The sequence below is a fragment of the Astyanax mexicanus genome, chromosome 1, assembly GCF_023375975.1.
Source record: "Astyanax mexicanus isolate ESR-SI-001 chromosome 1, AstMex3_surface, whole genome shotgun sequence".
NCBI lineage: Eukaryota > Metazoa > Chordata > Actinopteri > Characiformes > Acestrorhamphidae > Astyanax > Astyanax mexicanus.
This window is the reverse complement of record NC_064408.1, coordinates 79,579,164-79,595,661: the sequence shown is the minus strand read 5'-3', so window position 1 is coordinate 79,595,661 and position 16,498 is coordinate 79,579,164. Positions and strand designations below refer to the sequence as shown.

Here is a 16,498-nt window from a genome sequence, read left to right as displayed (position 1 = left end):
TAGAAGTGCATTGGATTTAATGGTGTCCTGTGGGTCCTGGTAAAGGACTAGAGGCTGTTTAACACAAATTGTGCAGCAACAGATTAGCTTCTGTCTCTGACTTTACATCTACATGGCTTGGTCGGTGTGTCTAATAGAGTAGACATATTGATGTAAAATATAATACCTTAATGAAGATAGAATCTCCAAAAAGACACAAAAGAGAAAAATATTAAAAAGCCCTGCAGCCTCTCAGCACTAAACAGTTCAGTGATAGACGGCATTAATACATATTTTACAAAGATCAGAGAGAACCACAAGGTTTGTCAGCCTAGTTGTGTTAATGAGTATTAAAGTTCAGTGTTGTAAGATTACAACATTCAGCAGAATCTTATCTCACCACTGACACCTAATATAAAGGGGAGATCCACATTCACTGCTCCTTCTGGTGCTTGGTGGGACGGTCTCTCAACATGAAGTCCGAGCTTCTGCTGCTGATTGCTGTGTCCCTGTGTGTGCACAGCAAGCCCTTGTCCGGCACAGCAAAGAGAACATTTAACAAGCTGCTGCTAATATCATTTGACGGTTTCAGATGGAACTATGATGAAGATGTGGACACACCAAATATGGATGCGTTGGTAAAGGAAGGTGTGAAGGCAAAATACATCACGCCACCCATGATTACTATGACATCTCCCTCACACTTTACAACAATTACTGGTAAGAACAATTTTAATTCTGCTTATGTCGGAACTACACTGGTATCAGAGGGGAATTGTTTAAAAATAGTAGAATTTATTGTTGAATGTGCTCATGTCATAAGAAGTACAGTGGACTTTGTTATCTCTAATTTACATAGCTATCTTTAAAAAAAAAAACATATTCTTTAAGGGATCAATAGTGTTCCTTCCTACAAGACAATGGTCACCAGCTTTCCTCCTGCAGATCCATCTTTCAGCAGACTTTAGTTCCAGCCCTAACTGACCTCACGTGATTAGTTATTGATAAGGTGAATGAGGTGTGTTAGATAAAAGTTTGCAGGATGGCAGATATACAGGAGGAAGGCTAGAGGCCACTTTTCTGTAGTACTGCTACAAAAAAGTTTATAAAAACTTTATAAAACCCTTTAAAGCATACAGAGGCCAGTGCCAGTGACTGTATAATAGCAGACTTTATGATAACATTTTACAACAAGGATAAATCCATTAATAGTACATTGTTAAATGGTTATATAGTTTCTGAAATAAATATTAATTAAATGTAGTGAAGACATCAATATTATTACTAAAATTCAACAACAAAGAATTTTGTAAATCCTGTTAATTAATAATAAATTGAGACATATGTATAATATGTTGTAATGATTAATAATGTCTTAACTAGTGTCAATTAATTAGATGAGACATATTTCCATCATTATGCACTCTTATTTTAAAGTGTTACAGACATTATCAACTGCTCTTGACTGTTCCACAAACTCAGCTGTAGGCATGGGTAACAATGCTTTTATTACAAATAAACTACCACAGGTCATCAGGTCTGCATCTTCTGTCTCTGCTTTTACAATATATTGTTTCTGCTCAGTTTTTGTGAACTTTGTGGATAGTTGTGTACATGTGTAGGCCTACATGTTGTGCTATATGTATATGTTTATGTTTATACTATATTTATAATAACTCTTATCTAAAAGCAGCCTACAGCATGTTGATTTGAAATATGCTCTACAAATAAACACTTACTTGAAAACTCTCGGTTATGTTCACAGGCAAAGTCACATTTCATAACCCCCTCCTTTTCTGCTAAAAGCCTCAGGACTATAATTGTAATGCATGTTAATTTGGGTCACATGGTAATAATGTTAATGGAAGGTCACCCGAGCAGAGCTCCAGCATGTGACCTGATCACAGCTGAAGTGACCTGAAAGCAGCACGTAGAGTGCTGAGCACAAGTCTTAGGCCTTCTGAGACAATGCCCGGAACATCATCAAGAAAATGTATACATGCTAAATTTAGATTTAAAAGAAAAATAAACAATAGATTGTGATGGTATATGTGTGAAGGCTCATTATAGCTCTCCCAGAGTAAGCCTAAGGGAAATTATTATAAAAGGGGTTTCATGTGCTTATACCACTATCAAATGCGTTTTCCTTGCAGACATTTTCTGTCTGGAAAAAACAAAGAGAAATACTTTTTTTATTTTGCAATTTTTAAGTATTTTGACATTGCAGAGTTCCCATGCTTTTGGATGTATACATTGTTAAAAAGAAGGAAGTTTAATAGTTTTGTTGGTGTTGAATTTAGATTTCACCATCATGATGCAAACTAAGCTGAGACTAAGCTTTTGGAGGCATGTCAGTATGGGTTAATAGAGCTGTGCTGTTTTTGCATTGGCTATTAGAACCCACTCTGGTTTAGTACATTTCTTAATAAACTCTTAATCTTTATTGTATAGTTAATAACACAGAACATGAGGTGTGTGATGTAAATTTAATGTGTTCTTGTAGTATATTTTGTAAATGAACAGTTAACTAATGTAAACATACAATTAATCTACATAAAGAAAATGTTTTTTGACAGATAATTTATGTACCTTCTTTTAATCTAATTCCACTGTTTAATTCTGCCAGGGCACACAGAGTGCAGTCCACAGCAAAGTGTACTATGATTAATAATTAAAGGACTATTTTTTTCAGTTTACTGATTATAAAGGAATTTAATGACTCAGATTCACAATTATACTATTGATAACAATATGCAGAGGGACCATTAGCTAGTAAAACTGAGATTATTGTCTCTTCAACACTTAGTAATCAACTGATAGTAATCTTCCGATTCAGAGCATTATGCAAAATTACCTCAAAGGTTGCACAGATACACAGCTGAGTGCACTTTTAGCTCACTAAATGATTATCGTTATATCTGCATGTTCAAGGTCCTGAGGTGAGACACTTTCCTGTAAGCAGATTAGATAAATTCAATAAGTTCATAAAGTGATAATGAAACCTCCTTTTGCTCACTCAGCTTTTATTCTGTGATATTTTTTTTGCTTGCTCTTTTGCTTTATATAACAACATAACTGCTCGTACTTGTGCTAATATTGTATGTTTTACCTTTAACGTTTTTAATCCAGATTCTAAAAACAATTATGTTCTATCTGCACCATATCTGCTACTATGTGAACATCAGTGTGGTAATATACAATATTTACTCTTTTATTCATCCCATTTTACTTTTATTTTTATTTAGGAAGATGGATAGAGGATCATGGAGTTGTTCATAACATGATGTTTAATTCCACATCTCTTCTGAAATTAACTCACAAAGCAACTCTGAAACGATCAGAGTGGTGGGATAATGGCGCTCTGCCCTTATGGATAACAGCTCAGAACCAGGTGAGGAAGTATTTTAGACCATGTTTGCTATTTAAATCTTAAACATCCACATTAATGTAATAAATGTGTGGGGTTTCATTATTTAAGCAATTCACTAACAAACAGAAAAACCCCTACTAAGACACAATCTAATTATTAAAATTGTAGTATTAAACTACAAGTATACCCTTTGTGCATACAGCAGTCCTTAAAGAAAATATACTGTTCAAATAGGTACAAAGCAAATATGGATTCCATAAAAAGCTATTTATAGCTCCTTACCCTGGTGAAAAAAATATATACTTAATATATACTTAAAACGTTTCTAATATACTTTATAACCGTATACTAGTGATACAGTTGTAATACTATTGTATTAAATGTATTATAATTTTACTGTAGGCATATTTAAAATATGGGGTTACAATCATATAGAAGTATGTTTAAATGTTAAGTATATTTAAAATAGTTCAATTTTAGTACAGTTAAATACACTTAGCACAATTTAAGTCAGACCTTTGTACTAGTTTTTATACAATTCAAGTATAATAAGTACAAAACAGGTTTTGTACTTATAAAAGTAGCACTCTTAAGTCTCTTTATATATATATATATATATATATATATATATATATATATATATATATATATATATATATATATAAATATCTGTTTTTAACTCTGTCTTTGTATGTGGTTACTGATTATATATCCCTACAGACCCTTACTGTCTATCTGTCTGTTTATAACTCTGTCTTTGTATGTGGTTAATAATTATATATCCCTACATACCTTTACTTTCTACCTGTCTGTCTGTTTATAACTCTATCTATGCATGTGGTTATTCATTAAATATCCCTACAGACCTTTACTTTCTGTCTGTCTGTCAGTTTGTCCGTTTATAACTCTATCTATGCATGTGGTTATTAAGTATATATCCCTACAGACCGTAACTGTCTATCTGTCTATCTATCTGTTTATAACTCTGTCTATGCATGTGGTTATTATTTATATATCCCTTATTTGTAATGATGACAGAGACCATGTTTTTTTTTAGGATTTTTATTTTGCTGGTCTGATTGAGATGTATTCAGTGTTTTTGGTGGGTTTTGTGTTAAATGTTTTGTTCCAAAGAAGCTGGTCACAGTGATAGAGACGGGTCCCATACTTCTGAAGGGTGGACTGCCTCTAAGAGAGTGGCTGGGGGACGCCGGCCGGTCCTGGGCAAACCCCTCACAAGCTTTGCAGGGCTTGTTTGGGGGCGGGACATTCCCAGCTGGTTGACTGGGAAGCCCTGATGCCACAGGGCCGGTGAGTTTCCCACCAAGCAGTGCCCCATCTCCCTAGAGGATGCCCAGAAACTGGGTTACCTCACTTACCAGGACTCTAAGAAAGAGCCTTTGGCAAGAGGAAGGTGGAGCCGCTTATCCACCTCTTCTGGTATGGTTCCCGTTCTCCACCACTGTGAACAGCTCTGAGTCTGTAAGCTTCTCTAGAACTGAGCATTCGACCCCAAACCCAGTCTGAACAACTGAACACTGAATAACATCCCAACTAGAGACAATAATTGAAAAAATGATAAATTGATTAATTGATTACTTGTGAAGCAATTTCTTCACTGATGATCGGTCCTTTAGCTGTATAAATTACTCCACGGCCCTCTCAGTCTCCTCGTGGGTGCCCAAGTACCACAATACGGCTGGGGCGTGGGTCCTGTAGAGAAAGCAGGATAACAGATGACAGTGGATTCAGTGCTGGTTCCTTCATCTGATTGGTTGATTAAAGCAGAAGTTAAACTTGCTTACCTCACTTCCTGGGCTGCATCGAAGGCCAGTGTGCTGATGGCAGGAACAAGTTCACTGGCAAACGTCTTTCTGCCAGTCAGCACACGAGAAACCCCGACCACCTGCAGGAGCCTCAACAGGCTCAGTGCAGTGGCAGCCCTCGAGAGCAGGTTTTTGTGTCTGGACAGAAGAGAGTGAACGAACACAGTCAGATGCACATGATTACACAACCTGGTGGCACTTCCTTGATTTAGTTTCTATTTCAAATCTATTAATGAATAAGTAACATGAATTTACCGTAGTCCACCATCCAGCAGTAACTTGCAGGACTCGGCCAGGTGAACAGGAGAGCACCATGGTGCTGAGGGCTAGCTCCACACCCCGCCTTATAAAAAGGCTGGTCTCCCCAGCCTTGTGAAGGAGGGTGCGAGCAGCGTCCTCTACCTCACTGTCCATTTCACGCTCTTCACGAGTGAAGAGGTGAGCCATGGTGGAGATGGTGTCCGGAGAGACTACAGAGCGGAGGTTTTTAACCTGAGACAGTGGAGACAACAGAAGCAGCACACTAAGCCTTGGCCTTAAGCCTAAGCCTCTGGCACGTAGCCAGATAGGTTCGGCTAGGCTAGGCATGGATCGTCTCCGCTCCGCATCGCATCTAACGTTAAAATGTCCCGCGAGGAAGCTCGGCTGCACTCCGATCCGCATCTAAAAGCTCCCGCGACCTTAACCGAGCGGATCTCGGCCGCACACTGCTCCGCACCCAAAATCCCCCGCGATGAAGCTCCGCTACGTTTCGGTCTGCACCCAAAATCCCCCGCGATGAAGCTCCGCTACGTTTCGGTGTGCACCTAAAATCCTCCGCGATGAAGCTCCGCTACGTTTCGGTCTGCACCCAAAATCCCCCGCGATGAAGCTCCGCTACGTTTCGGTCTGCACCTAAAATCCTCCGCGATGAAGCTCCGCTGCGTTCCGGTCCGCACCCAAAATCCCCCGCGATGAAGCTCCGCTGCGTTCCGGTCCGCACCTAAAATCCTCCGCAATGAAGCTCGGTTTCAGCGCAGGACATTTTAGATGAAGAATGAGTGCACCTGACGCTTCCACAAGTGATTAAACAGAAGAAATAATTGAGGGATTCTAATTCAGTGGTTCGGCTTTCAAAGGTCTGATAAACTTCAGATTTCAGCTTGCTCCAAATTGTTCCGGAGAGTGGAGCCGACCAGCAACAGTAATGCATCTAATCTGTTTCACCACCTCAAGCAGTTACACTACACACAATATCTTCCTTATTCTGGCTGAAACACTTTTGTAGTTTATGTTGTATCTAATATAGTTATTTATAGTAATAGGTTAATAGGTTTGTTTATTTGACGGGGATACCATGTTTCTTTTATATATATGAAGGCTTTTTGTATTCCCCATCCTGGTTGAAGCACTTTTGTTTTGATCTGTTAAATATGTTTACAAAAAAATAAGAAGCTCTGCCTTTGTTGTAATGTAAAGTTATTTATATTGGTAATATGTATATAGGTTATAGGTTTGTATTTGACAGGGATGTCATGTTTTTATTTTGCTACATGCAAATAAAAGTGAGCATTGATTTATTCTGACCATTTTTTATTTCTAAATTATTATATAGTTCTTGTGAGAGGAGGCTTTAAAGACTTAAATTAAAATTTCAGACAGTAGTGTACAGATATCCATTGCAGGGATACTTAGCAGTTTTTCTGAGGCCTTCAAAGTATTTATATCGATATCGAAATTATATATCGTATCGACCGAAATTAATGAATATATCGTGATATAAATTTTGGCCATATCGTCCAGCACTATCTTCAGTTATTATAACTCTAGTCTGAGCATTTTTCACTCTACTCTGAAACATATTACTGCTCCGTTAGCATTGTAGTAGAAATCTTACCATTCCTCATCCTGCAGCAGGCATAGTGCCTGGCCGAGAACTTCCTCAAGCCTGTTGAGGCGATCTTCACTGGTCAGGGATGGTAGCACCAGTGGCTTACCTGCTTCACATTTATTGGGATTTAAGATAAAGGAAAAATATAGATCTTCCACAGTGGTTTTCAAAGCCAGTCCTGTGGACCTCTTGCTATTTGCTCTTGCAAATTAATGTGTTTTTCTATTTTAATATACCTGACCCAGCACACAAGATTCAACAGTTTACTGTCATGCATATATATATATATATGTAGCACTCAAGTATTATATATAAAAAATACCTTGTGTGAGCATTGTAGCTAATGTACACTATATTGTCCAAAGTATTCGCTCACCCATCCAGATCACTGAACTTATTAAACTCTTCCAAACACTTTCATGACCACAGGTGTATAAAAAACCAAGTACCTTGACATGCAAACTGCTTCTACAAACATTAGTGAAGGAATGGGTCGCTCTCAGGCGCTCAGTCAGTTCCAGCGTGGTACCATGATAGGATACAGCCCCAGTCACAAACTGTCCTCACTACTAAATATTTCACTTTCAACTGTAAGTGGAAGTGACTAGGAACACAAGTAGCTCAGTGACAAATTGGTAGGCCGCGTAAAATAACCAAGCAGATACTGAGTCAATCATTACAGACCTCCAAACTTGAAGGTGTGGCCTTCAGATTTGAGCTGTAGAGTGCTTAGTAGAATGGGTTTCCACGGCAGAGCAGCTTACATCACCAAACACACTGCAGGCAAGCAGAGACTTTTGGCAATATAGTTCAAAATGTTAAATTTTTACAGTGTGTAATACGAGTGAAAGTGTGCAACATAAGTGAATCAAGTAATCTTTATAAGTATGCACTCGCTCTGCATTTGAGTAACAGGCTTGTGTTATTATTTAGGAAGGAACTTCAGGAATTTAATACAATATATTTATTTTATTTAAGTAACTGTATTTGTATTTCTTTTAGTATTCAAATATGCCGGCTCTTAAAGAATGGAGTGTTTTTTTGTGCAATGTTTTACAGGGTCTGAAAACTGCCTCTTTCTTCTATCCCGGTGGTGGAGCGAATTACAGTGGACAGGCTGTGGACAGATCTCTTGTGCAGGCATTTGACCACCCTGACGACAACGAAACAGAGTGGCGCCAGAACATCGATACGGTTATGGACTGGTTCACCAAGGAAGACTTTGACTTTGTCACTCTTTACTATGGAGAACCTGACAATGTGGGCCACATGGTGGGGCCAGAGACGAATGAGAGAAGAAAAATCATTGCGCAGATTGACCGCACAATTGGGTATCTGCGAGAGGCGATCCAAAAGAACAGTCTAGCAAACAGTCTCAATGTCATCATCACTTCAGATCACGGCATGACCACCATTAAGAAGAACCCAGATGTTAAAGAGATCAAGCTCTCTGAATACATGAATTTCCTGACATTAACCCACTTTGACCTACTGGACTATGGGGGATTTGGCATGATAAGACCCAGAAAAGGCCAGGAGCAGGCCGTATACGATGCTCTGAAAAACGCTCATCCAAACCTAACTGTCTACAAGAAAGAAGAGATTCCTGAAAACTTTCACTTTGCGAAAAACAGTAGAATCCAAGATATTGTTCTGATTGGAGACTTGGGCTTTAATTTGAATTCGGTAAGCAGTTTGTACGTGACTAAGTGGAGGCCTTTCTAGATTACTAGTGTGTGTCTTTTTAATGAAAGCTTTGACCTTTGGAAGTAACGATTCTGCAATAAACATCCATTTGTGGAAAACAAAGCTGATATTTGATACACTAAATGGACAAAAGTACTAGGACACCTACTTCTTTGAATCAAGGGTATTTAAAAAGAGTTCACTCGGCTTTTGTTCACATAACTGTCTTCACTGAGCATTAGGGAGGTAAGAATGTCAAAAGTATTGGACGGAGCTCCATCAATCCTAAAACACAGTTCAATCCTTTGGGGCATTACACCCGCCTAACCCACGACTGGTGTTAGACCTAGTGCCAAAAATGATAATTTCTGCTCCAGAGAGTCGTATTCTACTGTCAATACTTTTCTACAAAGGCTAGAAAAGCTGTGTGTGCAATGACACATCTGTCACAGCAATAGGTGCTAAATGCATTCATTAGAAGGGGTGTCCTCAAACATTTGAACATGTAGTGTACATTAAATGTGTATTCAAGAAGAATTTTACTCACTGTCCATATACAGAATGTTTGAAAATGTCATTGCTGGTAAACCAGTTTGATTTCTGTGTGATAATTAATCTGTATTGTATTGCAGAGGTTCATCTTCTATGTGAACAAAGGAGACCACGGTTTCAGTAATGAGGAAATGGACATGAAAACAATATTCAGAGCATTTGGACCAGACTTCAAGAAAAATTACTTATCTGAGCCTTTCAACAGTATCAGCATCTACCCACTAATGTGCAAACTGCTGGGTGTAAAGCCAGCCCCCAACAATGGCAGCCTCAGTGATACTGAAGGAATGCTTGTGGAGAACTTTGATGCTTGTAAGTCCTTGACCTAAACATATCACTATGGGACAGAGGTGATAAAGGCTGTGTCTGAAACATAAGAAAAACTGTCTACTAAGGCTGGATTCTGAGGCAGGAAGACACTCAGACATGTCTTAATTAAAGTTTAATAATCTAGTCTTCTCTTTCATTGGGGGGAAAAATACTAACAGCTAATGACAACACAGCTAAACACTCATACCTAGCAGTGAACTGTGTGCATCAAATGCATCAAGTCAGCATTTCCTGTGTTTTAGACACAGGGTTATTCACTTGATATAGCAGATTAATATTCTAGTAACACCAGGATCCATATTCATATTACTACATGTAGTTCTGTGTGTACATGTTATCTACTCAGTTAGTAAATTGTGTCTGTCACTCTTGGTGGCCAAGCTGAGTGTGAACTGAGTAAGTAAGCAGCCCTTAACCCACCCCATTGTGTTTCTGTCCTCAGCACTTTGTGCAGTACATTGCAGTCACAAGTTAACGATTACAATGAAATTTGAAGTCAACATTTTTTATAATTGACAATTATGGTTGAACTATGGCTAAATATTTACATTTAAGACATTTACACTGCAAAAAATAAATAGGAAAAAATACAAAATATAAGCTAAGTTAAGACGTATATGCTTAATTAAGCAAAAAAAAGTATGTACATTTAAGTAAGATTTTAGTAATCACTGATTTTGATTATCATTTAATGATAATGGTTAAATTATTCCTAAAACAAGCAAAATAATCTCACACTTACAACACTTAGAAGGACAAATCTTGTCAGAGAAAAAATAAGATTTTTTTTGCCTTGAAGTTATTTATTTATTTATTTTTTTGCAGTGTAGCAGCTTAAAATGACATAACTTTTTACTTAATATCCTTGGCTAGATGGTAGAGGCTAGAATACACACCTATATTAGTAAGATTTAAATAACTTTATCTTATCAGCAAATCTATGACACTTTCATGATCACAGCCCGCAATCTCCCTGTTTCAAATTCCATAATGCTAAAAAATGAATGCATTGAGACACCAGCTGTAACTACAACCAACACACACAGACTGTAGATTTCTTAAAATAAGCGATCGCAAAGTCTCAAAATGAGATTTAAGTAAGATTTTAGTAATCACTGATTTTGATTATCAATCAGTGATAATGGTTAAATTATTCCTAAAACGAGCAAATAATCTCACACTTACAACACTTAGAGAGACAAATCTTATCAGAAGAAAATTAGATTTTTTGCCTTGAATATTAAATATTTGTTTTTGTTGTTTTGTTTTGCAGTGTATCAGTTTAAAACTGCATTACTGTGTTTACTTTAAAAATATCCTTAGCTAGATATTAGAGGCTAGAATACACACCTGTATTAGTAAGATTTCAATAACTTTATCTTATCAGATATGTGTCAGTTTTGCTTCATCAGCAAGGACGTAACACTTTTATGATCACAGCCTGCAATCTCCCTGTTTCAAACTCTGTAATAATGTAATAAAAATAAATGCACTGACATATTCCTACAATCATTCTTACTAAGATAAAATGTGTTTTTTTCATTCATCAGCAACAACACCTCAGACCCCAAATACAACACCAGCTGCAACAACCACGGGAGAAGGTGAGCTAACACACACTGTAGAAACACTCAAATTGTAGGGGAACAGGTGAAATTCCATGTAAATCAATGGTAATTTGTGACCAGTCAAATTTGAATTAAGGATATATTATGCCCTGGGAATGTATCTAATTAGAATGGCATTAATAAGTCTGTATTTTACCAGTTAAGCTCTTAAGCTAGGACTTGTATCTTTCGTGTGATTTTAGGCTAAAATATCTTACCATAAACACTTGCATCAGGATGTCTGAACAAGAAAATAACCCCTACTACACCTGCAGTGCATGGAGTTCCCATTTAAGAGGCCCTAACTGCTGGTAGCTAGCGCCCCCTAGAGCCTTCTCTCTGTAAACACAGCCACCGCCACTCCAGAAAGGCCTCAGAACAGCATGTCTCGTGTGCAGTCAGTGGATATAATCATATCAGTTGCCTGTTATCTCTACAGTCCTTTGCTGCCCTATCATCTGCCAGTTTTAGCATTACAATAAAGTGTAACTAAAAACCAGTTATTCCACAAGTATTGATTTCTGAACTTGAATATAAACTTGTTTTCTTTGTATTATTTGAGGTCTAAAATATCTACATTTTTTGTTATTTCAGCCATTTCTCATTTTCTGCAAATAAACACCCTAAATAACAATGTTTTTATTTGGATTTTGGGAGAAATGTTGTCTGTAGTTTATAGAATAAAACAACAATGTTTATTTTACTCAAACATATACCTATAAATAGCAAATATAGGCCCTATATTTTTAAATACATTGCCTGCCTATACTAAAACTGACCAATTTGCTTTTTTCTACAGGTGGAAGAATACACATTTCTGTCAGTCTTTTGACAATAATGACTCTCCTCTCATCCCTCATTTGACCTGTATATCATGATCACATTTGGGTAATAAGAGTTAATGTTAGGTAGATTGTGTTATTAAAGTCTGTAACAGTTGCAACACAGGTGTTGTAAGTAGTTTAATGGAAATTAAGTGTGATACATAATATTGCTTGGTCAAAAGTTCAGTAATGGTAATCATATGAAATCAATGTTGCTGATATATGACAATATTCTGTAAGCCAATAATGCACGATGAAAGGACAACATTTTACAAAACTAATGTTGCAACTTAAAACTATATTTAAAGCTTATAAAAAACATGTATGAATCATATTTATTCTAAAACATGAGTAAACAGTGAGAAACTTGTTTGTGTTTCCAGGCACAGTTTTATTACTCTGTAGTTTCTAACAGTCAATAAACATATAAAACAAAACCCCAGTGGATGAATGGCTATACAGTGACAAAGAACACCCCAGCTCCAGATGTTCGGCTGTTTAGTTTAAAACAGACCAAATCCCACTTCAGACCCTTAACCCACTTCTGTAAAAATGTGCATTCTGAATAGTATTAAAAACCCTGTGTAAAAAAAGTTTTACAAATACACAGACAAGTCAAAGTTATATTTTTGCATAATTTACACATTTCATACACAAAACATTCTAATTGAAATTACCCTCAGGCATGCAAAATAATGTTCTCAATAATAGTGTGTTTTTAAAGAAAATATAACTGTAATACAATCTCTGATCATAATCTTTCAACTCTAAAAGTTTTTTGTCTCATTAATCATAATAAAACAGTCACATTCAAAGACGCCAAGATTATATAAACATATTAAACAAATGGCTTTTACGTATATATATATATATATATATAACTGACTTTCATACAAAATTCAAACACCTATATTATTATAAAAGGTGTAGTAAAAACATCATATTTGAGAATAATCAAAATATACATTTTAAACCAAAAGGGCTCTTTGAAAAGGTTTTCCAACAATCTGAAGAATCCTTTAACCCAGCAAAGAACAATTCAAGCACCCAAACTGTTCTTTGACTTGTTATGGTTCTCTATCGAACCACTGCCTTTACTAGAGAACCCTTTTTCAAGAGTTTAGTTTAGTTTGATTTGATTGTGTAGTCTATGTTAATTCACATTCAATCAAGAAGTCATCTTTCAGACTCTCAAATTACGTGCCCAACTTTATGAAACTATTAAAGCAAGATTTTTCTGGCACCTCATTCATGTAAGATTTGTTGGTGTCACATGTGAATGATTTTAAAAAAGCAATGCTTTTTCTAATTCATTTAACTATTTCTCCATCACTTTATATATTAGTAGTATATTTAAAAGCCATGTTTGCTGTAAACATTGCAACTACATTCTAAAACAAAAAGGGTTCATAACAGTAGTACAATTATAGGAACTATTTTTAATTTTCTTTTTTCGGCATTTCAGAGAACACTTTATCCAGCCAAAGAACCATTTAAGAATTCAAATGTTTCTGGGAGTTGGCGTGGTTTTTGCCTTTATTAAAGAACCCTTGAAAACCCCACTTTTTATGGGTATATGGTAAAGATTAACTTGACTTTCTTGAGAAAAAATTCAGAGTGCCAAAGTAAAAATTTGTCTTGACAATGAATGAAAGTTATTGTTACATCTGATTTGTTTAAAAAAGCATCCCTTTTTATGATATCTGGTCAAATCAGTGGCCTAAGAAAAGAAGGTTTTAGAAAATGCACTTAGGCCCAGTCCTCATCTCGCTCGTCATCTGGTTCACTGCTGTCTTCTTGCCCTCCCTCTCCGACTCTCTCTCTCTCTCTATTCATCCTGGCTGCGGCCTCCATCCTGGCCCTTGCCTCAGCCTGCTCAGCTTCCTCTCTCTGTCTCTGTGCTGCTGCTGCTTTCTTCTCCTGCTCAGCATGGCTCTTCATGTGGGCACTACGGCTCTTCACTTTGTAGAATACCCTGTAGGTTACAAGTCAGACAAGGCCACATTTAAAAAAATAAAGGTTAGTCAGTCTGAGAAATTTCAAGAACTCAAATGCAGTCGTACAGACCAACAAAAATGTTATGATGAAACTGGATCTAATCAGGACTACCCCAGGAAAGGAAGAGCAAGAGTTACCTCTGTTGTACAGGACAAGTTATTCTGAGTTACCAGCATCAGAAACCACAAGTTAACAGCACCCCAGATAAGAGAACACCGAAATGCTTCACAGTATTTTTGTTTATTTAACACTTTTAAGTTACAAGATTCCTTATGTGTTCCTTCACAGTCCGGATGAGTATTACTTTACAATCTAAGGAAAAAAAACACTAAATGAAAAGGTTTGTGCAAACTTTTGACTAGTACTGTATTTCACTGCTGCCGGAGCAAAACTGACGGAGCAAAAACAACTGCACGCTTGCTCAGTTAGAAACAGAAATGCTAAAATGAGTAATCTGTCTATTTAGTCCCGCTAATCACTATTTTGTTTTAAATGGATATATAAACCTTATTACTCACTTTTTCACTCTAACAAATTACAGTTACTTACTGCATTTGTTACTGAATGTTAACATCTTTAATTACACAATATTAGAATTTAGACACAAATATAAAAAAAGATCTGCCAAGTACAACTACAAATTTAGCTTTAAACACACACACACACACTATCTCACCTACTGCACTTCTTGCAGGGGAAAACACCCTCCGGTTCTCCTTGAGGTTTGGAGGTGGCTGGTTGCTGACTTCTTTTTCCTGTGCTTTCTGGACGTGGTTTGGGTGCAGAGGGAGGTGTTTTCGTTTCCTGCCTCAGAGCAATGGCCTCATCCACAGAGCTGACCTTCGGAATACTTAGCACCAAAACTTTATCCACCTGAATGAAAGCAGCCACAGTTTGGGTATTGGCCATTTTGGTATTACAACAGAGTTTCCACTGTGCTGCATATTCTGTATGCTATAGTTTTGCTACTCTACACATTTTATTAGCATGTACACTACCGTTCAAAAGTTTGGGGTCACTCAAACAATTTTGTGTTTTCCATGAAAAGTCACACTTATTCACCACCATACGTTGTGAAATGAATAGAAAATAGAGTCAAGGTTAGAAATAATGATTTGTATTTGAAATAACATTGTTTTTACATCAAACTTTGCTTTCATCAAAGAATCCTCCATTTGCAGCAATTACAGCATTGCACACCTTTGGCATTCTAGCTGTTCATTTGTTGAGGTAAGCTGGAGAAATTGCACCCCACGCTTCTAGAAGCAGCTCCCACAAGTTGGATTGGTTGGATGGGCACTTCTGGCGTACCATACGGTCAAGCTGCTCCCACAACAGCTCAATGGGGTTCAGATCTGGTGACTGCGCTGGCCACTCCATTACCAATAGAATACCAGCTGCCTGCTTCTGCTGTAAATAGTTCTTGCACAATTTGGAGGTGTGTTTAGGGTCATTGTCCTGTTGTAGGACGAAATTGGCTCCGATCAGGCGCTGTCCACTGGGTATGGCATGGCATTGCAAAATGGAGTGATAGCCTTCCTTATTCAGAATCCCTTTTACCCTGTACAAATCTCCCACCTTACCAGCACCAAAGCAACCCCAGACCATCACATTACCTCCACCATGCTTAACAGATGGCGTCAGGCATTCTTCCAGCATCTTTTCATTTGTTCTGCGTCTCACAAACGTTCTTCTTTGTGATCCAAACACCTCAAACTTGGATTCATCCGTCCACAACACTTTTTTCCAGTCTTCCTCTGTCCAATGTCTGTGTTCTTTTGCCCATCTTAATCTTTTTCTTTTATTAGCCAGTCTCAGATATGGCTTTTTCTTTGCCACTCTGCCCTGAAGCCCAAAATCTCGCAGCCGCCTCTTCACTGTAGATGTTGACACTGGTGTTTTGCGGGTACTATTTAATGAAGATGCCAGTTGGGGACCTGTGAGGCGTCTGTTTCTCAAACTAGAGACTCTAATGTACTTATCTTCTTGCTTAGTTGTGCAACGCGGCCTCCCACTTCTTTTTCTACTCTGGTTAGAGCCTGTTTGTGCTGTTCTCTGAAGGGAGTAGTACACACCGTTGTAGGAAATCTTCAATTTCTTGCATGGAATAGCCTTCATTTCTAAGAACAAGAATAGACTGTCGAGTTTCAGATGAAAGTTCTCTTTTTCTGGCCATTTTGAGCGTTTAATTGACCCCACAAATGTGATGCTCCAGAAACTCAATCTGCTCAAAGGAAGGTCAGTTTTGTAGCTTCTGTAATGAGCTAGACTGTTTTCAGGTGTGTGAACATGATTGCTCAAGGGTTTTCTAATCATCAATTAGCCTTCTGAGCCAATGAGCAAACACATTGTACCATTAGAACACTGGAATGATAGTTGCTGGAAATGGGCCTCTATACACCTATGTAGATATTGCACCAAAACCAGACATTTGCAGCTAGAATAGTCATTTACCA

The 16,498-nt window shown here is 37.5% G+C and overlaps 2 protein-coding genes across 2 annotated transcripts in view; one reads left to right on the top strand and one right to left on the bottom strand.

Annotated features, from left to right (window-relative positions):
• The first annotated feature begins 402 nt into the window (after positions 1 to 402).
• On the top strand, positions 403 to 12,414 carry zgc:153896 (alkaline phosphatase family protein). Its single transcript, XM_007253908.4, has 6 exons — positions 403 to 699; positions 3,225 to 3,370; positions 8,105 to 8,731; positions 9,364 to 9,595; positions 11,164 to 11,217; positions 12,020 to 12,414. The coding sequence occupies exons 1-6, from the start codon at positions 453 to 455 to the stop codon at positions 12,082 to 12,084; spliced, it is 1,371 nt and encodes a 456-aa protein (XP_007253970.3). The 5' UTR covers positions 403 to 452; the 3' UTR covers positions 12,085 to 12,414.
• mideasa (mitotic deacetylase associated SANT domain protein a) overlaps positions 12,413 to 16,498 on the bottom strand; it is a 17,361-nt gene continuing 13,275 nt past the window's right edge. Inside the window, exons 13-14 of the mRNA XM_022662997.2 lie at positions 14,719 to 14,915; positions 12,413 to 14,019 (exon numbers count right to left, since the gene is read on the bottom strand). Coding sequence (XP_022518718.2) covers positions 13,794 to 14,019; positions 14,719 to 14,915 — 423 coding nt within the window. The 3' untranslated portion in view covers positions 12,413 to 13,793. The remainder of the gene's footprint in view (positions 14,020 to 14,718; positions 14,916 to 16,498) is intronic.